This window comes from Suricata suricatta, chromosome 11, assembly GCF_006229205.1.
Source record: "Suricata suricatta isolate VVHF042 chromosome 11, meerkat_22Aug2017_6uvM2_HiC, whole genome shotgun sequence".
NCBI lineage: Eukaryota > Metazoa > Chordata > Mammalia > Carnivora > Herpestidae > Suricata > Suricata suricatta.
Genome location: NC_043710.1, coordinates 68,400,156 through 68,419,202, shown reverse-complemented (window position 1 = coordinate 68,419,202; position 19,047 = coordinate 68,400,156). Strand labels below are relative to the sequence as shown.

The following is a 19,047-nucleotide window of genomic DNA, read 5'->3' as shown; positions in this document are numbered from 1 at the left end:
AGGTTGGGGAGAGAGAGGGATGCAAAACTTGAGAGACTATTGAATGCTGAGAATGAACTGAGGGTTGAAGGGGAAGGGGGAGGGGGGAAAAGAGGTGGTGGTGATGGTGGAGGGCACTTAAGGGGAAGAGCACTGGGTGTCGTTGTATGGAAAACAATTTGACAATAAAATATTATTGAAAACAAAACTAAACCTCCAAGGCACATTTCTCTACTAAATGATACTTATCATGCAAAAGAAGAAGATTCAGAGTCATTCTAGATTCATTTACCTTACCCCCACTCTAAAGAATATTAATCAACAAACCCTGCCTCTTTGAACTCCTAAGTATAGTATTTCTTACTTGAATTCTTTACTTTTAATCCTGTGACCACATCTATTTCCCAAATGCTTATCAGTGTTCATCTGAATTATTGCAATCGGCTTCTAATAAAGCCCGCTTTTCTTCAAATATATTCATGTAGAAGAATCCTCTGTCAAAACTGTAAATTTAACTGTGTCATATTCATGTCTAAAACATCTATGAAAACCAAACTGCTGGCCAGAGTGGTGTCATCAAGATAGCAGCATAAATTGTTCATGACTTCAGTTGCCCTCACAACTAGTAATTATCCATAGACAAGACATGGTTGTAAAAATCCCAGAACCAAAAATGAAGCTGAAGCTTCCCTGCAACACAGAGACTGAGATGTATTGTACCCATTGGAAAGGCAAGAAGAGCAGCTACATGCAGAACCCATTACTCCACCCCAGGCAATCACAGTGCCAGACTGAGAAGGGTCCCTGAGTCTATATTTTTCCCAGTGGGAAGAAAAGAATCTAAGACAGGCATCCAGCTCCCCCAGTGTTGCAAAGTGCTTCCTAGAAAGTGCACTTGCTTCTCACCTCACATGAATCACTGGGGAAATTCATGGGGCTTGACCACTGAGGATTAGATAGAAACAGAATAATATTAGGGTTTTTGGCAATTAATGCTCAGATCTTGGCAGACCACGTTCCTCCTTGCAGCTGCACCTGAGTGGAGATCCTAACCAGTGGCTCTGCCCAACTGAAAAGCTGAACCAGTTGCCCTGTCTGGCCAGGGAGCCCAGTGGGCAGTTCTGCCTGATTGGGATCATCAGCCAGTGAGCTGTGCTGGTTGTGGAGCTTGTTCTGCCACTCCAGCCAGTCAGAGGACCAAATGTACCTGTTGCTAAATATAGCCTTTATACCCACATGACCAAGAAGTCTAACCAGAGAACCTGTACAGCTCCACAAAACAGCCTTTAGCTGTCCTTCCACAGGCACCTGAGCAGAGAGCCCAACCAATGGCTCTGCCAACCTACATAATTGAGTCTATGACCCTGGCTGGCTGGCCAGGAAGCTTGGTGGACAGTTTTGCCTAATTCAGGTCATGAGCCAGTGAGCTGTATCAGCCTTGGACTTGTTGAATAGCACTGTTTGGATAGGGAAGCAAATCTGAACCCTTGACTAATGGCTAAATATAGCTTCAAGTTCTGCCCAACCAGGGAGCCTTACCAGAGAACCCAGGAAGCTGTGGAGCATGACCAGTGACCATTGACAGTCTTGGAACCCAGTCTTCAATCATAACAGAAAAATAAAATAGTGAACAACAGAATTGCAATAGTAAGTCTTTATATATCTATAATTAAACATAAGTGGATTAAATTATCCAATCAAAAAGCATAAAATGGTTGAATGGATAAAAATACAAGATCCAACAATATGCTGCCTACAAAAACCTCATTAGCTTTAAGCACACATAAACTGAGAGTGAAAGGATGGATATTTCAAGGAAATGGAAACTAAAAGAAAGCAGGGGTAGCAGTACTTGTATCAGACAAAATAGACTTTAAGTTAAAAATGGTCAAAAAGGGCAAAGTAGGTTATTATGTAATGATAAAAGGGGCCAATTCATCAAGAAGATAAAACACTTGTAAATACTTATGCATCCAACATCAGAGATTCTAAATATATCATCAAATAATAACAGAGCTAAAAGGAGAAATAAACATCAAAAAATTAATAGTTGAGGACTTTAACACCCCACTCTCAACAATGGATGTATCATCCAGACAGAAAATCAATAAGGAAACAGAGGCTTTGAACAACACTATAGATCAAACGGACCTAACAGACATGTACAGAACATTCCTTCCTACAGCAGCAGAATACACATTTTTTTCAAGTGCACACAGAACATTTTCTAGGGTAGATCATATGTTAGGCCACAAAACAAGTCTCCACAAATCCAAGAAGATAGAAATCATGTCAAATATATGTTCCCACCACAATGGAATGAAACAATAAATCAATAACAGAGGAAAGCTAAGGCATACTTACCGGAGGAAAGCTAGGGAATACTTATCAAAAGGAGCCAATATCTTAACTTCTAACACTACAGGTTAGGATTGTCTTTGTCTTAATTTAATATGAGTGGAATAATATGTTTTTGTGTACATTTTTCACTCAGTATTATATCTATAGTATACATTTTGCTACATGTAGCAGTAGCTTATTAATTTTTTCCTTTTTTTTAATTTATAATAATTTATTGTCAAATTGGTTTCCATATAACACCCAGTGCTTCTCCCCACAAGTGCTCCCCTCCATGACCACTACCCCCCTTCCCCCTCCCCCTCCCCCTTTAGTCCTCAGTTCGTTTTAAGTATTCAATAGTCTCTCATGATTTGTGTCCCTCTCTCTCCCCAACTCTCTTACCCCCTTCCCCTCCCTATGGTCCTCTGTTATGTTTCTCCTGTTAGACCTATGAGTGCAAACATGGTATCTGTCCTTCTCCGCCTGACTTATTTTGTTTAGCATGACACCCTCGAGGTCCATCCACTCTGCTACAAATGGCCAAATTTCATTCTTTCTCATTGTCATGTAGTACTCCATTGTATATGTATATATATATGTGTGTGTGTGTGTGTGTGTGTGTGTGTGTGTATATACACACACACACACACACACACACACACACACACACACCACATCTTCTTGATCCATTCATGAGGTGATGGACATTTAGGCTCTTTCCATGTTTTGGCTATTGTAGAAAGTGCCACTATGAACATTGGGGTGCATGTGTATTCTTTGTATTCTTTGGGTAAATCCCTAGCAGTGCTGTTGCTGGGTCATAGGGGAGTTCTACTGATAATTTTTTGAGAAACCTCCACGCTGTTTTCCAGAGCGGCTGCACCAGTTTACATTCCCACCACCAGTGTAGGAGGGTGCCCATCTCTCCACACCCTCGCCAGCATCTATAGTCTCTTGATTTGTTCATTTTAGCCACTCTCACTGGCATGAGGTAGTATCTCAGTGTGGTTTTGATTTGTATTTCCCTGATGATGAGTGACACTGAGCATCGTTTCATGTGCCTGTTGGCCATCTGGACGTTCTCTTTGGAGAAGTGTCTGTTCAGGTCTTCTGCTCATTTCTTCACTGGATTATTCATTTTTCAGGTATGGAGTTTAGTGAGTTCCTTGTAGATTTTGGATCCTAGCCCTTTATCTGATATGCCATTTGCCACTATCTTTTTCCATTCTGTCGGTTGCCTGTTAGAGGAGAAAGCAGGAAATAGCCTCCTCGACCTCAATCGCAGCAATTTCCTCCTCGACACATCCCCAGAGGCAAGGGAATCAAGAACAAAAATGAATTATTGGGACCTCATCAAGATAAAAAGCTTTTGCAATGCAAATGAAACAATAAAAAAAATTAACAGGCTTGTTCATTTTCATTGCTATTAGTACAGATATATGAATAAACCACAATTTGTCATCTTTTTTACTGGCAATCAAGATTTTGGTTGTTTTCAATAAGACTATTGCAAATGGTACTCATGTAAACATTCTTCTACATGCCTTTTGGTGTGTATATGATAGCATTTCTACTGGTGACATACCTAATAACGGAATATCTTGGTTATATTCAGTTGTTATAGACACTGCCAAATAGTTTCCCAAAATGGTTACACCAAACTATACTTTTACTGTCAATGTTCAAGAATTGGAATTGCTCCAGATTTAACCCTGCACTATGTCAATTGTTTGGGGTTTTTTTTTTTTTTTTTTACTTTAACCATTTGCCTTGGTGTGTAATGTTCTTCATAGTGGTTTTACCTTGTATTGCCCTAATGTATTAAGTGGAGCATTTGTTTTACCTATTGGACATCTCAAAGATATTCTGTGAAGTGTAGTATTCAAATTTCTTGATCTTTTTTCCTTTAGGGTGTATTTTTATATTAATTTATATGAATTCTTCATATATTCTAGATATCAGTACTTTGTAAATTATCTGTCACCTGTGTACCTACCTATTAATCCACCTATTATTTATGTATCAACTTACACACACACACATACACACACATCACACACACACACACACACCCCAGAGATTTTCTCCTAATCTGTGGCCTGCCTTTTTATTCGATTAGTGGTCTCTCTTTCTCTCTCTCTCTCTCTCTTTAAGCAGGTTCTTTGCCCCAGGTGGAGCCCAACACAGTGCTTGAACTCATGACCCTAAGATCAAGACCTAAGCTGAGATCAAGAATGAGACCCTTAACAAACTGAGCCTTCCAGGTGCCCCCAGTGGTATCTTTTGATGAGAATAAATACATCAATTTCATTATAAGTAATTTTAATAATCCTGATTTTATGGTTAGTCTTTTCTGTGCTGTGTTTGAGAACTCTTTCTTATCCTAAGGTGATGAATATATTCTCCTTTTTGTTTGTCATCATCTAGAAGCTTTATTGTTTTATAGTTTTCATTTAGATCTATAATCAGCCTGGAATTGATTTTAATGGATTAAGTATCAAAAATTTTTTCATGTAGATACAAATTTACCCAGAATCATTTATTTAATAGAACATTTTTTTAACCTCTTTATGGTGTTGCCTTTGTCAGAAATCAAGTTTCTGTGTAAATGTAGGACTCTGTTCTATTGGTCTATTTATATAGCTTTACAAATTGTATAAACTTGTAACTTTATGATAAGCATGGGTATCTACTAGTGCATTTCCCCAACTTTTTATTTCCTATCAATATAATAGTGTCTATTCTTTATCCTTTATATTTCCATAAAAATTTTAGAATTTGTTCATAAATTTCCTCTATGTCTCACCATTACCCCCCAAAAAACTGCTTAAATTTTTTAATTGAATGATAGATAATATATATGAAAAATTATGGAGATCATCTGAAGTTATGTCCAATAGTACATTACTCCAAAGATTTGCTTTTCAAGGAGTTATAACAGAGAAGCAACCATTTTGATCTAATTTAATATTGAGATGATTTAAAGTTGGGTCTCATTGTTGTTGGGCCTGACAACTGGGGTATAATCTTTAAGGATTAAAAATGAAAGCCTGGAATATTTATTGGGAGTTTTTCTTTTTGGAGGTCCAGAATTCCAAGTCTTTTTTCTTCAGTCTACTCTAACTCGACAGCTCTAGCTATCTTTTCAAGCCTCTTAGCCATTGGTTATGCTTAACTTCTAAGTTTCTCAGCAACTGCCTACCAGTAAGCAAATGATCAAAGAATAGTACCAAATGTCTTTTTCCCTTCTGTGCTCTCTTCTCTCTCAGATATTTGCTGACAGTGTTTTGGAGTAATGTTAGCCCAGAATTTTAAAAGCTTTGAGCCTCACCATCTGCTTCTGTTCCAACCTCTTAGCCACTCATCCTTGCCTTTCAATGAATTATGACTACCTCAAAGGGGAAGTCCTACCTCAGTACATTTTTTTTTCTCTCTAGGATCTTGCTATCTGAGATCTGGCTGACTTGGAAGCTCTCTTATAGCATAAGTAGATGTTTTTCAAAGTTTATCTAGCTTTTCTAGTTGTCTTCAGGAGCAAGTTTGTCTAATCTATCATAGCTGAAAATGGAAGTACCTGTCTAGTTTCTAATGTGTGGCCTACATTTTCAGCCTGTTTAGATTAATTATTAGGCCTGTAGCATCAAAATTCATCTAAATTTTCAGACTTTTAGGATTTGAATTTTGTCTGGCTTCTTAAAGAATGACTCTTACTAAACGTTAATTTCACACCCAGAAAAATTTTTGATTATTTACTGGTCTTCTACCATTTGTAAGTGTTCACTGGTAAACCATATCTGATAGATGTGAGAAGTTAACAACAGATTTGGCTTCAGTGGGTGTCATGGGGATATTTTGTCAAGGAAAAACATGTTGCCTCAAAGTGAAATGTACATTGAAGATAGTCCATTTGGTATTTATGTACATATATCAAGGTCTCTTGAGCATCTTCTAATAGCTTTTTTCCTTGTGAGTAGAAAGATTCTTAATAACTGTGCCAATGTATTCTAACACTACAAAGATAGGTATTTTTTCAGAAGATGAATGCAGTGGTTTAAGGCAATTCTTTGTTTATAGTCTCAAGGAAGAAAAAAAGAAACCAATTCCAAGGTGTGTGTGGGTGTGTGTGTTTAACAAAAATTAAAATAACTCTTCTCTCTGTACACTTTCACATACAAAACCCAGTAATTTTGAGCACAGATTGGGATCAAATACCACATTAATAGGTGTTGTGGGTTCCATTTCGGATTCTAGGTGTAGAAAGACTGAGTTTGAATCCTGTCATAACCCTGGGTGATTTATGATTTTTCCAGATGAATTTTCTTCATGTGAAATGTGAAGATACAAAATATCGCATGACATATAAAACATATGAATAATACCTGGCAGACAGGAAACACATATATAAGATGCTTAGAACAATTGTTGCCTGGCAGACAGCAGACCCTAACTACTGTTACCACTCTGTAAGTTATTTCCCTGTCTCTAATGCTGAGGAGTAGGTAAGGAATGACAGCATTTCTTCTCCTTATTCCTCATAATGGCACTCTGCAGAGAAATGAGCACATGCAATGTTATTTGTTAAATTTTGCTAAATGAAAGAATAGGTTAAATACTACAGGAAGGTTGAGGAAAGTGTGAGGAAAATATATTAGATCTGAGATTATGAAGTCCCTGAGGACCTGTTTTATGATATAAAGGATGAAAACAAATCAGTGTATGTGTGGAGTGGGGGTGGAGTGGGATAGGGCAACATATTCTCCAGCACCATCACGAAATATGCTTAATTGCTTGGAATTTAATAGATTTTCAATAAATAATTATTACTCTGAACATATGCTTAGTTTACCAGCATAATAGATGTAATTATTCCAACTCAGTGGAAAGGGGGTTTAAAAACTAGAAGGTTATCCTAAGTAAGAAAGCTTCTTGAGAAAACATGAAAAAGGGTATAGAAAGCTGTGGGTACAATAGTCTGCTCATAACACACTTTCTCTATTTAACCGAATCAATTATCTTACCATATTGCACATTTTACACAATTGCCTCAAATTTTACATTTCTCCAAACATCTATAATATGACAAGAGAAGCAATTCATTGTGCAGCTCACAAAAATATCTATTCACAAAGATTTTTCTTAGCTGCTCCTCTGTGAAGAATATGTATGGGAAAGAAGCATCCCCTGAGGAGCATTCTTTAAACCAGAGGGGATAATGCCTACCATTCTAAAGTCTAAACTTAAGCAAGTTGGATGTTTCAACTATTCCAATATGCTTAATATTCTCCATAATTTTGGGTGAATCCCCAAGCCTTTGGAAGTCTTTTGTCCACTCTGACCAATCCAAGAATTTGGTTAAACCTCCTACAATTGCATTCCTTCCAATATTAACATGTTTTGGCCTTCCTAGTGAAGAAATGTAGAAGAGAGGTGGGGAATGAGCAATAACTTTCTATTGCAGTGTAGCAAATTACCACACATTTAGCAGCTTAAAACAATACTCACTTATTATCTACCTCATGCCTTCTGGAAGTCAGGGGTCTATGCATGGTATGAGTGGGTTCTCCACTCAGGATTAAACAGACAAATCAGGGTATTGGCAAACTGCATTCCTTTCTAGAGGGTTTTGTTTGTTTGTTTGTTTTTTGGTTTTATTTTTTTAAATAAGGATCTACTTCCAGACACATTCAAGCTTTTGGCTGAATTCAGTTCCTTTTGGATATAAGCCTGAATCTCTGTTTCTTTGCTTGTTGCTAGCTGGGTGGCACTCTCAGCTCCTAGAGGCCACTGAGTTCCTTTACACAGAGGTACCCCTCCATCTTAATAGCCAGCATTGGAGCATCTCCTCCAGATCTCTATCTCAAATCATTCTCATGTTTGAATTTTTTGTCCAGGTAGAGCCAGTCACATTTCAGGGATTACCTATTAAGTCAGACTCACTGAGGTCATCTCCCTATTTTAAGATCAATTTATTTGTGAACTTAATTACAACTTGAGAATTCCTTCACAACAGCACCTATATAGATTAGTGTTTGAAAAGGTAGGAGAAGGTATGTATACACCAGAGAGCAGGAATCTTGGACGCCATGTTAGAATTCTACCTATGCAGCCCTAGCCATACACTCTGCTCCCTATTCTTCATTATTTGCCTCTTAAATATGATCCCTCTAGGAAGTATTTCTCAGTGCTATCATCACTGTATGTCATTACTTTGGAGACTCTATGAGGTATGGAAAGCACTGGAGTTTTGCATCCAGAAATATCTGAATTTAAATCCCTTTCATATTTGCTGTGAGATTTTGAGTAGGTGTCTTAATCCCTCAGAGCCTCAGTTTCCTCAGCAGTAGAAAGTAGGGCTAAAAATAGTCACCTTTAAGGCCTACAGAGAATTAAGAACAGTAATAAAATGGAAATCACCTTACCTCCATGCTAGAGACATAGCAAATTTTAGGTTCCTGACTTTTTGTCCTTCTTTTGAATGTCCTAATACAGGTCCACCAATCCACATCTACTTATTCTTTATAAAGCCTTGGGAATAGAAAAAACTAATATTTATAAACCCCAGTTATTCTCAGTAAATGACCATATTCTTGAAAGTTCTGCAGTGTGCTTCTCTTTAGAATTAAACAATTCATTAGTGTTGAATGCTATATATTTGTAAGGACTTTTATCTAACAGCTCAATATCCTTCCTCGGTTTTTGCTATTATTTAGAGATTCTAAGACCTCCTACTCCCCCAGAGGAAAAAAAAGAAATATTATATGAAGACAGCCAAGCAGTCAGTAGACTCCCACTATTAGAAAAAAAATCCTGAAATATCTTCTAAAATGCTATTGGTGAAAGATTTGGCAGGATGATGACTACATGTGGGTAGAACAGCAGTTTCCATAATAATTATGTGGGTTGTGAACAGATTTTGAAAAAAAAATGCTGGGATGCGGCCTAATGAATGTACTCATTAACCTTAATAGCATCAGGTAGATAATGGAGAGGACCATTTTGAAGGGGGGAATCAGTTCAGCTTTTCAGAGGTATTTTATAAGGTGTGTCTGAGAACACTGCATTCTCAATTAAAAATGACTATGTGTAATGCTCTGTGAAGAATTCTCTATAATTTGAAGTTTGCTTTTTAAATTCTAATTTTCCAGTAAGTTATACTAAACATTTTTGAGGCCTTAATATGTTCCAGGCTTTATAGTAGACATAAAGAGGAGATGTCCAAAATGTGAAATTTGTAGTCGACTTGGAGAGACAGAAATAAATACGATGACAAATGCAAAATTAAATGCATCATAATATTCCCTGTAGGAGAGCAGAAATCTCATCTTTTTGTTCACCTCTATCCTCCCACATTTTGAATATTAGTTACCCAATACTTGTTCAATGAATAAATAAAGAAATGTCCCAGCATCTTGGAAGCAGAGAGGAGAAAACTGTTCAGTCCAGGGGATCTTGAGGTTTTGATAAGCTGCATTCCAGCCTAGTCTTTTGGCTTGACAGATGTTGGATTTTATCAAATCAGAAAACACGTGAGGAGTTGAAGCAGAGGCACTCTTCGCAGAGGGAATGGTTACTCAGAGGCCTGGAGGTGTGAATGTGTGACATATTTGAGGCAGAGGAATCAATGTGTCATGTCTCCAATACACATAAGCTTGTGCTTAGTCTCTGCAGCACTGATATTATGACAAAGCAGGACTGAAGAATGACCACTTGAGCCTGGCGCAGCCCCACCCTCACATCCCCTGACAGAAATGTAATGGCTGCTGACTTCTAGGAATAGTCACTCTGATGCTTGCATTTTTAGTCTTGTGTTGCTCCCTTTGAAACAGACTTTGAGGTGATTTTTTATGTTGTTTGTCCACAGCAGATGCCTCCTCAAGAACTCTGTGGAGTTATACTAAATAATCATCTTGCCGTCTGAGAGTTCAACTAATGAAATCCATACCCATTGTATGTGATTAGCCTCCCATGTAAATAAATCAAGAGATTGTAAATGTTAAGTACTGAGAGTTTGGAAACCCCAGAATACTAATTGAGGTGACTGGGGAATAATCTCAGGGAGGTAGGACAGGAATCTGATTTTCAATAAGTAATGTTTCAGTGACTGGAAACCTAATGAATTATACTGTTTGCATGTGGTTTGAGTTAAAAGAAAAAGGGATGTTCAGCCTGAAGGATAAATTAGGAGACATCCAATGGGCCCAGTCCATGCCTAATGGACTGTTGGCTCCTTGAGGGCATGTACTAGAACCTACCATAGTGTCTGTGCAGTTTGAACACACAAAAGAGGCATTCAAAATGCTTATTGAATTAATGAATTAGAATTAATAGAACATGGAAACTATAACTAAAGGATCCTCCAATGCAGTTTTCTGCTTTTCCATAGCAATAACTTAAAATATGTTATCAGGAAATGAGGAAAGGAAGAAAAGATTATATCATCTGTAATATACAGCTTTAGATTTTGATAGGAGACACAGTTTTGTAAATTACTTAAACATCAGGGTACCTGGGAGGCTCAATTGGTTAAGTGTCTGACTCTTGATTTCAGCTCAGGTCATAATGTTATGATTTGTGAGTCTAAGCCCTGCGTTGGGCTCCTTGCTGATGGTGGGAACACTACTTAGTATTCTCTCTCTCCCTCTCTCTCTGTCCCTCCTCTGCTCCCGTGCATGCATGTACTCCCTCTCTCTGTCTCTAAAACAAAAAACTTTAAAAAAATAATAAAAAATAAAATAAAATTTAAACATCTCTGACATTTGATATTTAATAAACCTTTTTTCTTCATAATTTTCCAATATTTTTTATTCCTTTTAACATACAACCTTCAGAGGCTTCCACATTCCAGAAACATATTTTGATATTAAATCTATTGGTTATAAATTTTGAAGTAATTATTTTATAACCATTAAGTATTGATCTGCTTTATTTATAAGTAATTTAATAAAATAAATGATAAAAAATAATAATTGTAAGGTTAAAATATTTCTCTTATAAGGATATTATGGTATAGAGTATCAAATCTTTGGAGGTTTATAATTTTCATTATTTCTTATTTTCTGATTACCAACAACTATTGTTTAGCATACAAAAAAGTAAACATAATAGAATAGGGTGGGTTAATATAGTACTGGACTAAAGATAAAAAAATTGTTAATGTGTATTTTTTTAACAAATTGACTATATATGTCAAGAATAGATAGAAATTCAAGAGAAAATGACTAGTAGAGTATATAAGAAGAAATCTAATCACCAGAGACTGCAACTTGTATTCATTCTCTTTCTTTTTCAGCCCAACCCTATTCTCTTCCTCTACTTTACAGCTTAGGACATGGAGCTGCAATATCATTTACAGAATTGTTAATGTCTCCCATAAACCATAAAATTCCCCTTTACCCCTATTCTCTATACATCTCTTCCTAGGGATTCTTAGAATTCCTTACAAATAAGGCTCCACATCCCCACTCAGATTGCTTGAAATTCAGGACTCCATCAGTTTCCTTGACGATTGCAGCACATTTTCTAACTTGATTCCCTTAATACTGATCTACAACCACTCTGACCTGTCACACTGCTAATCCAATTCTCATCATCTCCTCATTTAATTTACCACCTTAAAAGTCACCACTGGCTCCCTGCTACCTAAATAAAAAAAAGTCAACATGATAGGATGACACAAAAGACGATTCACAACTGGTCTTCCCTCCTGACTTCTCATTGGTCCATTGCCCTAGGTGATCTACACAGCTGCAGTGCTTCATAGTCACTACTTCCTGATTCTCAACTACCTTCTCTTATCTAGAAAATACCATTTCAAAATACTGTTATCACTCCATTTTCCATATGTTTCAAACTCACTTTAAAACTGGTATTCCTGGGCCGCCCAGGTGGCTCAGTCAGTTAAGCTTCCGGCTTTGGCTCAGGTCATGATCTCATGGTTTGTGGGTTCAGGCCCGTGTCTGGCTCTGTGCTGACAGTTAGCTCAGAGCCTGGATCCTGTCTTCAGATTCTGTATCTCCCTCTCTCTCTGACCCTCCCCTGCGTGCACTGTCTCTGTCTCTCTCTCTCTCTCTCTCTCTCAAGAAAAACAAAACAAAACATAAAACTGGTATTCCTACATAGAGTTTAGTCAGTTGTTTACTGATGTTCTTTCCCATTGTTGTTGTTTCATGCCTGCAACATTTATTTGTATGCAGTCATTTATATGTCTGTCCTCTCTCATTCCTCTATTAGACTGTGGGCCCTGCCTGGTGTGTAGTGTTTAATCCCTATTTATTTTATGTTTTTCTTCATCTCAATACAATTTCAATACATCGTAAATATGATAGAGTAACTTTTTCTTCACAACATTCACTGGTGTGGGAAAGATCATACACATCTGTCCCATTTAGGTCGGGTTTGGCCATGTGACTTGCTTTCATCACTGGGATGTGAGCAGAAGTGACCTGTACCACTTCTGAGTAGAGTACTTAAGAACCATTGCATTCTTTTTCCTTCTCCGAGATTGGCCATGTCCCAGGAGGAAACTGCTGTTTCAGACTATGTCTCAAAATGAAGGTGACATGAAGCAGAGTTATAGATCATCTGTAATGAATCTAAAGGCTGAGCAAGAAATAAACTTTTGTACTAAACCACTGAAATATTGACAGTTTATTGCCACAAAATAATTTAGTCTAAGGTAGGTAGATATTTACTAAATGTTGAAAAAAAGGAAAGATATAGAAGATGAATTCAAACTGGAGATTTTGAGTCAATTTTATTAAAAAAGAACCTTCTGTTGGGGTGCCTGGGTGGCTTAGTTGGTTAAGCAGCCGACTTTGGCTCGGGTCATAATCTCACAGTTTGTGGGTTTGAGCCTTGCATCAGACTCTGTGCTGACAGTTCAGAGCCTGGAACCTGCTTCTGATTCTGTATCTCCCTTTCTCTCTGCCTCTCCCCCACTCCTGCTTTGTCTGTATCTCAAGATTAAATAAATTAAAAAAAAAAAACAGAACCTGCTGTTGAAAACACATAAAAATTCAGTTTTCATGAATTGCTAATTATGTGAAATAATAGGAATTGCAGTTGAATGGAGAAAGGAACAAGAGTAGATCATAGAGTAGAAATATATATTTTAGTAATGCAATCATGGAAATAAAATGAAAATAAATTCTTGCTAGATGAACATGTCCTAAATATGTCTTCAGGGAGATTTAAAGAATCTAAGGTATCTACTGAGGAGGTGTTTTGAGAATGGGTACATAGTAAAGGTTCCTCCTTTAGTTAAGCCAACCTAATCTAAAAATATTTTTCCTGTTTCAAATGTCACTCTGTTTCCATAGTCAAAGAAAACCTGGAGGCCTGAATAAAACAATACTCAAATTAAGAATATATTTGTATACTCAATTCTTGTTATTCACAGTACTTTTGTTCCATAAACATGCACCAAACACCAAATCAGTGAATACTGACCATTGCCCCCAGGAAGAATGCAGGTTTAAATTGCCATGGGCCTCTGGTCACAATATTTCCATCAATTGGTTTTGTTTTATCCGTGTTTCTGTCTAAAGATACCTTCTTTAATATATACTGTTTTTTTGGTTAACATTGAACTCATAACAAACAGTACTTTACTCATACATGAATATAGCTGATTTAAAAAATGAATTTTCTATATAGGATATATCACAGCCTTTTTGCACTTAGGAACTCTAGATAACACTATGCTTGGGGGCTATTTTAAACAGTGAAATCAGTGAAAAAAACACACCAAAAAAAACCCAAAAACTCTGGTACTAAATAGATCATGAAGAGGACACTAGTTTAAACTATGAAAGCCGAAACAAGAAAGCAGAAGACCATCTCGTTCAACCTCAGCTGGAAATGTGCACATCAGGAGACTTAAAATCTTTGCCACTCTGCATGTGTGCAAAAGACCACAAAGGTGCCTTAGTATTGATTTGGGTGTTGCAAATAAATTTAGCAAGTAAATGAATTTGTACATACAGGATTTTCAAATAATGAAGATTAATTTTTATGAAGGAATTGGAAGGAAAATAATAAGATGGATTATGAAGAAATGGGTAAAATGCCCACCAGTGAGGGGAGAAATTAATGGATGGATGAATGGGTGGATTGATGGAGATATATAGATAGATAGTTAGATACTAAATCTAGAAAAGTGCTTTAACTATGGTATATTTTTAGGTTTTTTTCTTTGCCTTCCTCCCCACTTCCCTCCCCCCCCATTTAGTAAAATATATGTCACCCAAAAGCATTTAGGTAGTATTTGACAGTCTAGCCCATCAATGTAATGTAAAGCATTAGATCATAGAAAAGTAAGTTCAAGTTTTTCTTGGCACTTCATTTTGCTTTTGGATTTGCTATTCCTTATTTAGAGATATCCTTTCATCTTAACGCAAATCTTAAAAGCACATTTTTATGAAAATGTTAATATTTAATAACCTAAAGTCAATATGACACCATTAACTTAGCCAGCATGGAGTGAAGTTTCTTAAAACTTACATACCAGATATTCCCCTGTAAGTTTAAATAGAATAACCTTGTTTTATCAACTAAAAACTGGAGTTTTCTGTTTACATTCACACTCCTCTATGGTTTCTATTTTGTTATTGAATGGAAACATCTGGAACTAAATTGTTTTAAATTCACAACTCAAATGTATAGGCTGCTAATAAAACATCATCTTTCACTAAATTCTTAAATATGGAGAAGAGATTTATACATAAAAAAAAGCTAAAGAGCATGATGAGAAAAGAATCAATTAACACACTCTGGCATGGATACCTTTTTTTTTTTTATAGAAATATTACCTCTAAAAAACGTTTTATCAAGACAAGCTTTTTACAATCCCCATTAAATTCAATGAATGAATTGTGAAGGGTAAATTGGACCCATTATAATCTTACATTTCTTATGTAATATTCATAATCATAGTGTTACATAAGAGCGAGCTAACATTAACAAAAGGAGCAATTTAAATTCCCACTTCTTGGAGAATGGGGCTCTGCTTGACAAACAGAGCTTCCTGCCCCGTTTGCAATACGCCCCTGCATCTCCTCCAGTGCCAGTGAGACCCACACTCTCATACCAGTGATATAATAAACCCTCCACAACAGAGGGAGAAAATGAGGCAAACAAGCCCACATCATTTCAACTTGTCAGCTTTAAATAAAATCTTCTGCAGCTGAAAATGAGAAATTTGAGCGAAGATAATGTGTGAAGTAACCAAATTCAACATTGGGACAAAACATATTGCATTGCTTATTATTTTTTCCTGATCTGCCACAAAAGTTTTTGAAATTTCACCATAATTTTTAATGAAATATCTTTGTCAGAAATGACTTAGAAGAAGGAATGGTTTATTTTGTTTGTTTATTTTTTTTTCTCTCTTCCACCCACTGATGCCTTAGGAAACATCTCAAGTTATCTCAAGCCCCTGTGATATTTTAATGAGTAATCTGTGACCTTTGGAAAAACTCTCATTATCAGTTTTTAAGTCATAGTTAGTATAGCAGAGCATGCTGGAAAAAAGTATATGCTTTTTTATACTTATTTTAATTAATTACTTACATAATACCTTCCCCACCACTGATTTTATATGTGAAATATTGGTTCATACTCTCCACCTACAAAATAGATAGATAGATAGATAGATAGATAGATAGATAGATGATAGATAGATAGATGATAGATGATAGATAGATAAGACAAGAATGTATTTGAAGGAAGATAGAAAGAAATTCTGATATGGATGAAATAAACAATGATTGTGAATGTAAATCTTTCCCCACTCCCTCTCCCCAGTGCCCACTTCCTCCAAACCTGTGTAACTCTAAAAACTTTACTGCTTTGCATTCAGGAGGCTTCGTTCTGTTCTTCCCCTCATCTCTCTCCAACCCTTCTCTTCCCTCTAAGTTACTGATTTTTCCAGTGTTAAAGTATCCCTTCACTTTACCTTTCCTGAAAAAGCACTTGCACCTCTTCTAAGGAAAGACAGCTAGCTCCCAGCAGGTACTCCGCACAAGTCGTACATCTTCCAGTGGGAGAGAGGAGGGAAAAGTCAGTCTCATTTGTCCTGAATGCCTCAAGGCATGCCCAAATTTGGTACAAACATCTTTTTATGTCTTTTATTTCCAATGTTGTGTATCATTTATTTTCCAAATAAACTTGGCATACCTTCCTTTTATTCTGTTATACTCTTATACCATGTAACATGAACTCTCTGATTTCTCTTTATTTTATCATAAAATCCCTAGCTTACTTTGAGAGATTGGTATATAGAATGAGAGTAATATTGAAGAGTATGATCCCTGACACTATCCTTGATGGCTCATTGTTAAGAAGTTGTAGTTGTTGTTGGTTTTTTGTTTTGTATTGTTTTGTTTTGTCTTTTGAGAGAAAGAGAGAGAGAGAGATTGAGAGAGAAAAGGAGAGAGTGTGCGTGAGTGGGTGAGGGGAAGAGGGAGAGAAAGAGAGAGAATCTCAAGCAGGCTCCACACCCAGCACAGAACCTGATGAGGGGCTTGATCTCACAACTGTGAGATCATGACCTGAGCCAAAATCAAAAGTCAGACACTTAATCCCCAGACACCCCTGTTAAGAAGTTTTTTAATTCCTCCCATGCAAAACATGATTCCATATGTATATTTTAAATGTATTAGAGAAGTACCATGGGACAGGAAAGACTTTGGATTAGAAGACTTTAGTCTGACGTGTTGAAGAATTAATATTTAACAGAATTACCATAATCAGCAGGCTTTTTTTTAACCTCTCTGTATTTACTTGTAAAATGTGAAAACAATGAATATCATGGCATAGGATGGTTAAATTAATACTAGGTGTATCTTAGAAATATTTTCATGTTTCCCTTATGATCATTATACTAATGATGATAAAAAAAAACAGAATGGATTTAAAGTTAACTTGACCTAGCCATTAAACATTCAGTAAATAATGTGAATGGTGATATCATGCAGCTTCGGTACATATACTGCATTTTACAACCAGTCAAATTCTGCCAAATCATTAGGTTATTCTCCACAGTTTGAGGTTAGTGACACTGGTACCTTCTAGCACTCTTAGGCCCAAAGTTCCCATGGTGTATTATACTCTTTATTCCAAGCTACCATCTCAGTAATCGTGTAAGTATAATGTAGGACTATGATATAGCTTGAGTAGCCATGTAATGCCTGCTCTTTTCAAAGGGAGAGCAAATGGAATCATTTGCTTAGAAGGTATCTGTTCTAATCCGAGCTGGTTTTTGTTTCCCCACAGTGACGGCTGGGCTGACAGGTATGATGTGACAGATGGATATCAGCGAGAAGCTGTTGGTGGAATCACAATCAAGCTTCAATCTCCCGATGTCAAGTGGTTTGATGATTATTATCTGAAGCTCCGGCCAGAAACAAACCTTCGAAACCCTTGGTTTCAAGAATTTTGGCAGCATCGCTTTCAGTGCCGGCTGGAAGGGTTTGCACAGGAGAACAGCAAATACAACAAGACTTGCAATAGTAAGCAGACTTATTGTTTCATTTAAACTGGATAAGCCTAAGGCTCCAATTTATGTAAACTGTGTCATGGGGATAGTGGATGTAATCTGTTGGAGAAGAGGACTCTTACGTAAAAAGAGTGGATATTGCTACTTACAGTGATAAACAGGTTTTATTCTAACTAAAAAGAACATATCAGGGCAAATTTTACTCCACAGAGATTTCAAACCATTTTGTTATTTATATGATTCAAGAAATTGGCACTTTGCTAAGAGGGTAATGTGAGCTCCAGAGAGGAACTGCTGTTGCCAACCCTGAAGGCAAGAACTACATTCTGCTCATTTTGATTGTCTTTAGCAGTTAAGCACCAAGTTAAATACTTAGTAAAGGTGCTAAGGGGGCTCCTGGGTGGGTCAGTTGGTTAAGCATCTGACTCAATTCTGGCTCAGGTCATGATCTCATGGTTCATAAGTTCAAGTTCTGCACTGGGTTCTGAGCTGACAGTGTGGAAGCTGCTTGGGATTCTCTTTCTCTCCTTCTCTTTCTGCCCCTCCCATGCTCTCTCGCTCTGGTGCACATTCTCTCTAAATAAATAAGTAAACTTTTAAAATTTAAGAATGAATCAGGTGAATATTAAAAGATAGAGCCAATTCCTACTTCCATCAATATATAAAACAGTAGCAGGGATAGGGATTTGTTATGCATAGTTCTTATGTTTCAGGAAACATAATCTGAACTTTGCCATTCATTGTTATATACTTCTAAAGGTTCACACTGTACCAACTATTGCTTTGGTGGTTATAAAGATAACAAGGTAAGGAAAACTATTTCCTGTCCTCAAGAGGTTTATTGTCTAGAAGGGAAATAATCATGCCAGCCAATGTTGCAATTCAGTGCTGTAAATAATATTATAAGAGTTAAATACAGGATTTAGTTACTATTGTTTGCTGCACATTGAAAGGGAATCTTGACTCCAATAACCAAGGTAGGGCCAATATTGATCCCAATGTCAAAGCCTGACAAAACTAAGGTTTGTCAAAATTGATATGTGATTTGTTGAGACTTCCTTATCACCACATTATATAACAAGAACCCCATATGCATTTGCATAAGAGTAAAATGTTTTAGTTGGTGGTATGGGTGACTTAATCTATGATGCTGGAACACAGGAGTGCATTCAGGCAGTGGGGTTGAAATCATGGCTCACAAACCAATTCCAGTGCACAGAGTTGTCACATAT

At 36.8% G+C, this 19,047-nt stretch overlaps 1 protein-coding gene across 3 annotated transcripts in view; it reads left to right on the top strand.

Moving 5' to 3' along the window:
* Positions 1 to 19,047, top strand: part of GRM5 (glutamate metabotropic receptor 5) — a 528,959-nt gene that overhangs the window by 378,034 nt on the left and 131,878 nt on the right. For all 3 annotated transcript variants that reach the window (XM_029915032.1, XM_029915033.1, XM_029915031.1), the window contains exon 4: positions 17,593 to 17,828. In XM_029915032.1, coding sequence (XP_029770892.1) covers positions 17,593 to 17,828 — 236 coding nt within the window. The remainder of the gene's footprint in view (positions 1 to 17,592; positions 17,829 to 19,047) is intronic.